At 43.1% G+C, this 12,070-nt stretch overlaps 1 protein-coding gene across 3 annotated transcripts in view; it reads left to right on the top strand.

Moving 5' to 3' along the window:
- The window catches only part of tenm2a (teneurin transmembrane protein 2a), a 254,018-nt gene that overhangs the window by 226,121 nt on the left and 15,827 nt on the right, over window positions 1–12,070 (top strand). For all 3 annotated transcript variants that reach the window (XM_075481020.1, XM_075481022.1, XM_075481021.1), the window contains 8 exons: window positions 363–563; window positions 2,242–2,427; window positions 3,350–3,376; window positions 8,060–8,206; window positions 8,503–8,713; window positions 9,531–9,650; window positions 10,850–11,111; window positions 11,383–11,650. In XM_075481020.1, the coding sequence (XP_075337135.1) occupies window positions 363–563; window positions 2,242–2,427; window positions 3,350–3,376; window positions 8,060–8,206; window positions 8,503–8,713; window positions 9,531–9,650; window positions 10,850–11,111; window positions 11,383–11,650 (1,422 nt within the window). The remainder of the gene's footprint in view (window positions 1–362; window positions 564–2,241; window positions 2,428–3,349; window positions 3,377–8,059; window positions 8,207–8,502; window positions 8,714–9,530; window positions 9,651–10,849; window positions 11,112–11,382; window positions 11,651–12,070) is intronic.

Genomic DNA, 12,070 nt, shown 5'->3' with positions numbered 1-12,070 from the left:
ACTGACAGTGTCAGATTCTCCCCCTTGTATCGGCACACGGAAATGCGTCCGCTCGCTCGTGCACGCTGGCAAAAAGCACGCAGCCATTGATGAGCCTGCGATGCTGTCTGCTCTTTCAGAGAGAAACCGATTGCCTCTGTGCTTCAATTATACACTGGACTCTTCTTCAATATGTGCTTTATGTCTGGCAATATTTTTTTTATTTCATTAGCTTTTTCTATACATAAAGAAATTCTGTCTTCATTCATTTCTTTCTTGTAAAAATATGATTTGATGAACTCCGATGAGACTGTTTCCAGCTTGTGTGTTAGCCTTTGTTCATTTGTTTATTCCTTCTTAAACACTGGCTTATCTCCATGCAGTGGACTGCTTGGATCCGACGTGTTCCAACAACGGTATCTGTGTGAATGGGGAGTGCCACTGTAAGCCGGGATGGGGAGGGCTCCACTGCGAACTGCCAAGGGCCCAGTGCCCTGACCAGTGCCACGGCCACGGTGCCTTCATACCAGACACTGGGTTGTGCAGCTGTGACCCCAAATGGATGGGACCCGACTGCTCTCTGGGTAAGTTGTTCTATTCAAAACTGAGTTTTGAATAGAACAGTCAACTGCACTGAGCACAAGAGTGGTGTCAAAGTTGGAGGAAAACACCTACTGAGTAATATTTGTCCCGTCTTATTTCTTGGTCCCAGGGTACATAGTTAATTAGTTAGTCATTTTATTTCAGACTGTTCTGGATTTCGAACTGAGCTTGGATGAAAGCCACAAAACCACCAAAACTACAAGATGCTCAGAAATAGGATGCAGCAACTGTTACATTATTTAAGCCAAATTGGAACATGCAGGAATAAAATGTGGGAAGATTTTGCTGTCAGTAACAGTATGGTTATGACAGCTTTTTATGATTATCGCGGTGCTGCTCCACATCTAAAATGGGAAAGCCAAGGCGCTTGCTTTTACAGCGCAAATTTCACCACATTACAGGAACAACATGTCATAAATTAAATCTAAGAAAATGCAGCAAGAGCAAATTAAAGTGAAGAAAAGACATGGGGACGTTTTAAGAAAAAACACCCACAGGAACCCAGACCAACACACATATCAATCAGTCATATATGCTGTTTCTGAACTGCAGATGGGACAACTTTGAGGTCAGCATTAAGGTTGTTTGCAGCCCAAAGTAAAAGCAAGAAAAAGCCTCCTTAAAAAGATCTAGATCTCAGGTACTGTTGGAGGACCGGCAAATGATGGCCTGATAATGTTGTCTGTGTGCTACTCAATATTTACAAAGGAGCTAAAGTTTAATGGGCTAGATATTTTACTATAAGAATTATTTGATTGATTGGTTATAGCTCATAATTCCTGGATGCAACCCAGGATGGAGTAAAAAAGAATACAGATATTTCAGGTCAAAGTAGCCAAATTTGAATGAAACGCTCCACTTTTACAGGCCTTTTTCTCAAGAGAATAAAGCTGTTCAACTTCCACTGCTGCAGAGGCATCGACTTCTAACGTGCCAGTCTGACGCTAGTCACGAACAGAGCTCCAACATTTGTCACGAGTGAGGCAGTGCTTAACTTTGATAAAGGCAACATTGTCTCACACCACAGGATTCCTTAGGAAGTGTGTATCAAAACGTCGGTACATACCCACATTTCCTGCGCACCGGGGGTTCGGAGCTCGCGAGCGGGATTGTCACATTTCACCACATGCACCTTCACTGCATGCAACATCTGAGCCTCCCAGACAGTGAATGTAATGGGGGGCTTAGGAAATAAACCCTATCATCACAGAACTGCAATCAGGGATTTTAATTAAAGGTGCACGGTGGAGAATTACGCTTTATTTAATGCAGATTTGATTGTTTTGCAGCTTAAAGTACTCTATAAGTTGATTTGAAGCTTTCTCACTGTCACTGTCAGATGATTTCATGATTTCAAAGTTTAAGCAGGTTTGAAAGTTTATTTTTTCAAGATGTCCACATTATAATTGATGACATATTTTAGGATTTCATTAGGACCTGCTGGGGACTGAAAAATAGCCATGTTTGTGTTGTTGAAACAACATGTTTATGCCTCCCAGGCATCTAAGACTCATAAAGTGTCCTTATTGAGTAATAGGATCCATTATGAGTACATATGTGACAAATAGTAAAATGCAAACATCAGAAATTCATCACAACTACAAAAGCATCCATTTCTCAGTCGCGAATTGTGACCCAAATATGTCTCCCTCCTATCAGAGGTCTGCTCGGTTGACTGCGGAACACATGGTGCGTGCATGGGCGGAGCCTGTCGGTGCGAGGATGGCTGGACCGGTGCAGGCTGTGACCAACGTGTGTGCAACCCACTCTGCATCAAGCACGGAACCTGCAAGGACGGAAAGTGCCAGTGCCATCAGGGCTGGAACGGAGAGCACTGCACCATTGGTAAGTGTCGCCTCTTGTGTCAGGATGTGTGCTTCTGGCGTGTGTCTGCGTGTCAACATGTGGGTGTGAACAGAAACACCAAAAACCCAGTCAGACTGAAGTGGCAGCTTCTTTTTACTTTGTTAATGGAATTTGGAAATAGAGGTAACAGAGGTAAAAAGGAAGGCCCCGGGGAACTGAAGAAGGGTGCTGACATAGAAGATGGGTGAAGGGAGCAAAGGCCACCAGAAGAATTTATGGTGGGAGGATTACAAAAGAGCAGAATTTATCTGTTTAGAGGCTGCCTCTCAACTGCACACCCGGGGAGTTTTAGTTTTTTTATGGCCTTTGAAACACCAAAGTTATGTGATGAAAGGCAAATCTCTTCACCTCAGTGTGATCAAAAAATAACTCCCGTGTCGTGCTTATGTGTTTGTGTGTGTGTGCGTGTGCGTGCGTGTGTGTGAGTATGTTTTTTGTCAGTCAATCACTGTCTTATATTGACATCACCGTCACTTTGGATGGATGAGTGCCAGATCCCTTTGATTCACTCGCAGTGCTGTGAGACACAAAGTCTCCTTTTCTTGTCACCAGAGGCACTGTGATTGCAGTGTGATACACAGCCCAAACAAATACCAGGATACACACCCGCACACACACACGCCAACACATACATATTCACGGGGGAGTAACAGTTTATGATCTCCCCATTTTCCCCATCAGAAAGTAGGGCAGCTTTGACTGCAGCATCAGCCCAAGATGAAAGAGTTGTCAGGCCTCAGCTTGGCGCAAAGCACACTTCACAAGCACCAGACACTCTTGGTGTTAGCTTATCGCAGCTTGTCTGTTATTCATTTCAGCTCTGCATGATGTTGCTTGCATTTATATATAAAAAAAATACTCTCCCCATCTCTTACCTTTTGCACATTTTCTCCCATTGCAGACCATGGGAGCATGGTTGACAAAGCAGGTACCGTATCTGACTCTGGTGTTTTGTTTCTTAGCCTGTGGTGGTAGAAGCTAGCTGCTGCATTTGTGGGTTTTGGCCTGGCTTGGCTCTGTAGACTCTGTGGTGCTATCTGTCTGTAGTAGACCAGGTTGCCAGCCTCAATGACGACTCCCTACATGTGGTGCACTCCCATTTCTTGCAATGCACTGCAGCAGGGCTTAGCTGTCATTGAGCCTTGATGTGTCGTGGGGTACCGTAGAGCCTACTGTGGGATCAGCAGTGTTGAGGGGCTGTGCTGTGGATGTGTGGTTGTGCATGCGTGTGAGCGTGTTACTTCCAGTGTGGGACCTGAAAACACAAAACAAAAAGCACTCAGGTATTCCAGTCTTGTACTGCATAAACACAGTTGCTTCAGACAAGGAGAAAATGATGAAAGTTTGAAGCTCTTTCAAGGTAATTGGTGAATTTCATAGGCCACTGGTGCAAGGCCTTTATGCGGTGTCAAAAAGCTGCTAAGTGTGTGGGAGCGTTTACATTTGGGTATTTGTGGCAACAGTCACGGCCATGGTAGAATGGCTAATAAATGTATTTTGTCTGCATGTGTGTGGGTTTGATGGTGCGCGTGTGACTCATACAGCATAAATTTCAGACTATCTTTTCATCAAAGCCCTCCTTCCCAATGTAAGCCAAGAAAAAAAATACAGGTTAGTCAGATCATGCAGAGGTAAACAGAATGACGAAAAGGTTAAGAAATCAAGGCAAACAGAGGAGACTGCACATCTAGAGTCAGTCGTCTCACAAGCTCAGCAAGAATGCTTATTAGATAGCCCCGTAGCTGAACCTCAGTCAGGTTGTGCAGAGCGGCACAGATTGCCTGGCAGTACAGGTCCCCGGAGCACCGTTGAGAGTGTCCTCTCACCCTCTACGCTTAATGGAATAGCTCTCATTGTTTTATGAAGAGCTAGCCTAGAGAAAAGGTAAATTGCAGGGTTAAAGAGAGAGCAAGACACAACGAGGGAGAGCGAGGAAGAACAGAGGGAGTCAAAAGGAAGCAGAGTGACAGGTCAAAGAACAAAGGGATGAAGCAATCATTCATTTCTTCGGTAGCTTGTTAGGAATAGTAAGAGTAGATTAATGGGCATTTGCTGTAGAAGGTATTTGGTCCATCTTTAAGCTGTGATTGTGGACCTATGGCAGCAACCTTTACTTGATGACCTTTAAAGCAGACAGAGCTGGGCACAGGGGGGATGGAGAGAATGGTGGAACTTTTTACTATAATGTCTTGACTGAGTTTCTTTTCTGCACTTTGTTCTCATTTTTCTGTCTGTCTCATTCTCAATCTCTGCTTCTCTTTCTAACTATCCCTCTCTCTCTTTTCAGCCTTTCAGTCTCACACAATATCCATCCGGTCATATACCCCACCATCCACACCCACAGACACCGCATACCACACAAGAGTGTGTGTGCTGACCCATAACCCAAGGCAATTTCTTCTCCTTTTTAAGGGGATTTCATCAGAGTCCAACTACATTACTGAGGAGGGTGGACTTAATAGTTTCTGAAATCCCACTTTATTCTACTTAGTATGGGGGGGATATCGACTGGGTCTTGGCATTAAAGAGAGAAGAGCCTTATGCTGGCCTGCCCAGGCAAGCCAATCAATGCCCACTATGGATTGTCCTGTCCGGGTGCTTCATAAGTATTTGGCTGCTTTAAATGGCAACTCCATTTAACAGGCAATCACTGCTAACTGCCTTTGTTCCCTGAGCTCAATACTTGGGGACAATCTATTCCAGCCCGACTGTTAATGCAGCATCATGAGCGGTCCCCTGATGCAGTGAATGGTAATAATTAAAGATAAAACCTTTTATTTGATTCCTCTTGTTGAGCTGAAAAACATTATGAAGCTACCTTGCCTATGCAGCCCCCAAAACAAGATGGCATACTGTTTTCTTCAAAGTCCTTCCTTGACTTTCCCTCATCACCCTCTGGTTGAGACATATGATAAAATGCCAATCGGGGTGAAACGCCTGTTAATTTAGCTGCTGCCACAGTTTAGATTGCACTATTTGTATTCATAATGCATGGCTTTATTGATGCAGCGATTTGTTGGAGGGCAAAATCCTACAGTGCAACTTGAGTGAAAATATGTTCATTAATCTAGTGAGCAGGACTCAGTAAAAATCATTTCATATTCATAATCTCTTACTGGGTTATTTTGTCCTTCTTCGCTCTGTGTCGGCCCACTACCACTGAGTGAGAAATGTCAGGTCGTATCTCTGTGGTGCATCACTCTGGGCGTGCGTCTGTGTGTGTGTGTGTGTGTGTGTGTGTGTTTTTGAATAAGTGCCTTTTGTGCATGCACATATTGTTTTATAAGTCAACCCTTTCTTTGCCTCCATCTCCCGTGGGTAGACTTAAGATTGTTGCATCCCGCTCCCTCATTTATTGTGGAGGAAAATCACAGTGACAACTTTGTTTGAGGCTCTTTGTGATGCCAGAGAAAACATTGTCGTTGTGTGTCATCATTCCTTTTTTTTACCTCCTCTCCTTGATGGATTATAATGTTGAAAATGAAGTGGTAAAATTGTTTAATTCAGATGGGGGAAAATTGTAAGACAGGCCAGCGGTTGAAGGCTGTTTTTGAAAAAGACATTTGTGCCTGAATAGTCTATGCTTGGATTATTTCATTTTGTATAAAAATATTTCAGTGAGTTTTCATAAACTCAAATTTTTATTTCTTATCATTCTGCTGGTGCTCCACTGACAGAATCAAGTTAGATTATTTTGATATAGACAATCTTAATGGACAAAATAAGCATTTGGGGGAATACTGTAGCTGCTACCTAAACTAGAGTTAGATGAGAAGGTGGATATAATCTCATATCTGTCTATAGAGAATGCAAATATCATATATCTGCTTTCTTTAATATGCACAGACCCTGAATCTTAACTTGAGGATTGTTTTTTTTATGCTAACAATATAGGATTAACATCTAAAATCATATTTCAGTCCATTTCTACTCCTCATAACCAGTATGAGTTTCAAAATTATAGCAAATCTGCGCCATCAGTTTAGCAACTCACAACACCCATTGCATATGACTCTATGAAAAGAACACAATGAAAATAAAATTGAAAATACTTCACATACTTTACTGAATGGGCAAAAACTGTTGGGAGTGGGGGATTAGACCATATGCTGAGACCAGATCTCTGCAAAATACCAGCTTGGTAATTAGCAGATCCTGCACTCAGCTGTGCACTTCAGTGTTTCCTGGGAAGGTCTATCTTCTTTCTGCCTTCCCTTTTTCCATCTCTTTCTTTCCCCACCAGATGTGACCATTTTAGCCAAACAAAAACAAGAATATAACCAGGAAAAAAAATGGTAACATATATATTTGACGGAAGAACGTTCCATACGAGATGGCTCGAGCAGGACGGGAGCACCATCCCAGTATGTTTTGCGATGCATGACGTACCTTCATGTTCTCATTTTTAATATCAACCTGGAGCCTGCAGCCAAGTGGATTAGATTTGCATACAGACTAAAAACAGGGGGAAAGAGCAAGGCTGGTCCTGGTCAAAATATAAAAAGTTTATGTCTTACAAGGGGCCTGCCGAGGAATTCTTCTGAGGCAGTCGCAACAACTTCCTTGAGTAATTATTGGTTCCCCAGTAACTGTGCAGTTAATAACAACAGTACTGGAAATCACTGCTGCTGGGCAGGAAATGGTTCCATGTATACCTTTTAATGAAACCACAACATTCAAGTTTTCATTCCAGATTTCTTGTTTTGAAAAAAATAAACATATTAACTTGTGTGTTAAGGAGGTGCTCATAAAGTTGCAAATAAACCAGGACAGCTATTTTACCTCATTCTTTATGTCCCATAGCCACAGTCTCATCTACAACAAACAAATATGAGTTTGGTTTCATTCCCCTAACTCTCTGCAAATCAAATATAAATTCAAAATTTGCACCCTGATAAAAGCCATCAGAATGCAGTAGATAATTCTGCTATGAGAAAATAATACCATCCTATATACGCGTCAGCCTTTCCATGCCTTAAAGTCACTGTTCAGGGTGCCCTTGCTATGCTAGTTACCGACTTATAGTACTTGGCTTTAGGGCGTTAGACTCTGGAAGGGGTTTCTGCTTAAGCTTAAGAGAGGGTTTATTAGTTCGTAGACCGCCACCACACAGAAGTATGAATGCACACACTCCAACACATACGCACATGCACACACACTGTCAAACATAATCTCATTTTCTCACGAGAAAGCATTACTCTCAAGCCATCAGAATCCCATTACCTTCACTGAATCATAAGTAGAGGGAGGAAGAGAGTGATGATCGGGTGGAGCTCGATCCAGTAAGTGAATAAAGTGATCTATCCACCTCTGTCCACACACACACACACGCACACACACGCACACACACTCACACAGACATTAGCACCCATCCCTCGGGTGTAGTGTCATAACGATGGAAAGGTGCACGTTAAAACTTGAAAACTGAGCTGCTGATTTAAACAGGTTCTTGAACAATCAATGCTGACACTGTGCCATCACTATAGGTTTATTAAACTGAGTGAGACTCGTTGATCTAGCTTGACCGAATGTGTGTTCATCTGTGTAACATTAATGATGAAACAAAACAAGCATCACCCTGTTTCTCTCCCCTCCTGTCGTCTTCACCCAGACGGCTGTCCTAACTTGTGTAATGGGAATGGCCAGTGCACCATGGGTCAGCAGAGTTGGCACTGTGAATGTCAGACGGGCTGGAGGGGCCCCGGATGCAGTGTTGCCATGGAGACCTCCTGCGCTGACAACAAGGACAACGAAGGAGGTGAATTGAGGGGGAGCAGGAGAAAATCAAGGGTAGAGCTGTGATAAGAGCAACATTCACTTAAGAATGCCTCTTGTTCATTGAAAAGAATAAAGGAGTAAAGAGGAAAAATAATCAATTAAATTAAAGAGATAGAATTAAGATAGAGGTCTCCTGAGAGGGACGGACTCACTGGGGAGGGCAAAATTAAACTTTCTCCAGTGAGAGCAACACAGATTATCGTGCTATAAAATCGAGAATGGATTCAGTTAGGGCAGCTGCTTGAATTACTCACTGTCCTCTCTATCTTCCATCAGATGGACTGACAGACTGCATGGACCCAGACTGCTGCATTCAGAGTCCGTGTCAGAACAGTCCCCTGTGCCGGGGCTCCCGGGACCCTCTGCTAGTCATCCAGCAGAACCCAATCTCCCAGGCCCGAGTTCTCTCTTTCTACGACCGCGTCAAGATGCTCGTGGGACGGGACAGCACCCACATCATCCCTGGGGAAAACCCATTCAACTCCAGGTATGGCAGGAAGTACACACAAAGACATTGAATGTGTCAGACACAGACACAGCAATTTGCCTGAGCCTGACCAATCCCACCACAGACCGCACAGTTAAAAAATATATGATATGGTATTATTTTTCAAAATATCAGAATTAAGCTTTTAATTCATTGGTGTTTTCTGATCTAAAATTGGTTTTAGATCCATGTAGTGAAGTGATTGTTCTACAGTCTATAAATTTAGATTGTTTTTTTACACAATGGAAAGAGTTAGACTTCTGTTCCACAATAAGTTCCTTTTCTTAAGAAATTTCTAAAAGACATTTAAGAGAATAGACACTCACAGGAGGGGTCTGCAGAGCTTGATAAGACAAAGAACAATCCCAGCACCAAAAGCTGTAAAGGAAGGACTCCCCAAAGATTTAGTACAGCTGTGGAGCACTGTCCATGGTGCTGATTTTCCTCTGCGGACATTAACTGCAACATCGCGTGTTGCAAAGGAAATAACTCATCATAGTGAAAAGTTTAAATATTCTTCTATGTGTGTGAGTTCTTCAGGATGCAGCCACATGCTCCAAGTAGTGCACAAACCAACACACAAATTCATCAATATTGTCATGGCGCGTTTATGTGATTGACATGTACTTATCCTGATGGCGGGGGTTGCTGATTGGTTCTAATTAATGAGTGGTGGAAGACCAGAGCAATGAATGAATTGGCAAATTGGATGATTGAAAGATGGGAGATTAATCAAATCAGATGATGGATTGCTGGGTGGACCAGGTTGATAGATGGACTTTTGCTCACTTATCCTGTCTCTTCTGTCCTCTTCCAGCTTGGCATCACTAATCCGGGGTCAAGTGTTGACGACAGATGGAACCCCTTTGGTGGGGGTGAACGTGTCTTTTGTCAACTATCCACACTATGGATACACGCTGACGCGACAAGATGGCATGTATGTACAACAGCAATCTAGCTCTCCTTGCTGAAATTTGGAATCTACCTCAGTACAAAGGCTGTGATTAGATTAGATTAGATTAGATTAGAATAGATTAGATTAGATTAGATTAGATTAGATTAGATTAGATTAGATATCTCATGAGGAAACTAAGCTGTTTGATATGCAAATAATTGGATACAGCAAACAAAGGAGATTTCAGATAACAGCTCAGTAAATGTATTTAGCGAGATCAACACAACTAAGAACTACAACAATGCAGTCTCTGAAGGAAAACAAGTGTATAAGTATATTGCTTCCATTCAGTTATGCATGACATTTTTAACAATCCTGTATTCACTCACATGAGATCCATTTCCATATAATTTCCATTTAAATATGCACATCCTACATGTTGTGAAACCAAAAATAGGAGCAATCAAAGAAGTATCAACAGGAAAATATTTACACCCTCAAATTCTAATCTATTTTTTTTTCTCCTTTCCTTAAAAGCCACTTACCAAATACATTTGATCAGGTCATCTTACATGTCTCACCTTTCTTCTGCAGGAATTACAATTTTTGGAAATTTTGCTTTGATTTGACTGTTTAGTCCTGTTGTCCCCCCTCGTGTCTGTGTCCCCCGTCTTCTTTTCTTTGCAGCATTTTCCTCCAGAAATATTTGAACTTTTAACAGACTTTGCATTTCAGAGGCGGTTAACAGTTTCATGCACTTGTGACTTTAATGACTATGCTCTGATGTCTCTGTTTGGCCTTGTTTTGTCTTGCTGGGCGCTATTTTCTTCCAGCTGTTAGATCCTATTAGCCTCAGCAGTTCCAGACACTTACAAAGCTCTTCCCATTTCCTATAAGCCATGTCAATTGTGTGTGTGACCTTTTTCTCTTTACTAATCATTAACTCACAGTTGTTTACCACTATTTAGTGACTAAAGGCTAAAAGATAACATCTAATAAAGTCACTTCTATTCTGAGACCAGTGCTCTAACATTGAGCGCTGGCCAACTGCTGGCATTTGTTTGTTGTATAATGTGGAAATATTTGTTGCAGGTGATTTGTTGTTGCATTATTCCTGAAGAAGTGGAGTATGAATTATAAAAGAAGAAGAAGAAACAATGGCACTGTTTAAATCCAAATAACTATTCATCCACCACAGCACTCCTCATCTGTACCCATCCTCTTGTCAAAAACCTCTCCAGGTTTGACCTGATAGCTAACGGTGGTGCGTCTCTCACTCTGCGGTTCGAGCGTGCCCCCTTCCTGAGCCAGGAGCGCACCGTGTGGCTACCCTGGAGCCAGTTTTATGCTATGGACACTCTGGTGCTTAAGACAGAAGAGAACACGATCCCAGGCTGTGACCTGAGCGGCTTCGTCAGGCCTGACCCTCTTGTGATTGCATCCCCTCTCTCCTCCTTCTTCAGCTCCAAGCCAGGGGAGAAACCCATCATACCGGAGACACAGGTGCAGTACCACTGACCTCTGGCTGCCGGCTAATCTTCCTTCTGGTTTCCTTGCTCTCTTCCCACTCTCCTATATGCCTGTCTTTTGTAGCTCCCTCCCCCTCTTGCTTCTGTAGTTCCCCCCACCATCCCTTCCCATCTTCCTATTTCTGTATATCCTCTATTGTTTTTCCCTATTTCTTGTCCTTCAGCCATCACTGGAAGCGTAACCCCCATTACTTCCTCCGTCTCTAATCCCCCTAATCCCTCTCTCCTGTCTCTTTGTCTTCCAGGTGCTGCATGAGCAGATTGAGGTGCCTGGCACAAGTTTAAAGCTGAGCTACCTAAGCTCCAGGACCCAGGGTTACCTCTCCCTTCTCAAGGTGACCATGACTCCAGCTGTAGTCTCCATGGGCCTGCTGAAGGTTCACCTGATGGTAGCAGTTGAGGGCCACCTCTTCCAAAAGTGGTTCCATGCCTCACCCAACTTGGCCTACACCTACATCTGGGATAAGACAGATGCATATGGGCAAAGGGTCTATGGTCTCTCCGAAGCTGTTGGTGAGTGGGAGAGATGGATGTGGAAGAAGCCGCGTTGGGGGCACTGAATATATGAAGCACTTTGCCACTAAGGAGGCACTAGCTATAACAGAGGGAGAGAGGCTAATTAGGAAGCTTGAAAGAGAGATAATACACGATAGACCCAGCTTGGATCCACTTTGCAGTATGGCCACATACTTTTTTTTCTTTTCGATACGTCTATTTTTCATTGAAGCTGCGTTTAGTTCAATCAGCCAGCCGTAACTGTGGTGAAGGGTTATTAGCCATCAGGGTGAGTTACCAGTTAACTACTGGAGCAGCAAGCAGGAGTCCAGGGGAGCCTCAGTGCTATTACATTTTGCTGTCACAGTTGCTCACAGATGCTGTCAGCCAAACACTGCTGTCAAGCCACAGATGCAGTGGACATCTGGGGCTTCAGTG

Source organism: Odontesthes bonariensis, chromosome 13 (genome assembly GCF_027942865.1).
Source record: "Odontesthes bonariensis isolate fOdoBon6 chromosome 13, fOdoBon6.hap1, whole genome shotgun sequence".
NCBI classification, from domain to species: Eukaryota; Metazoa; Chordata; class Actinopteri; order Atheriniformes; family Atherinopsidae; genus Odontesthes; species Odontesthes bonariensis.
This window is presented reverse-complemented; position numbering and strand designations above follow the sequence as displayed.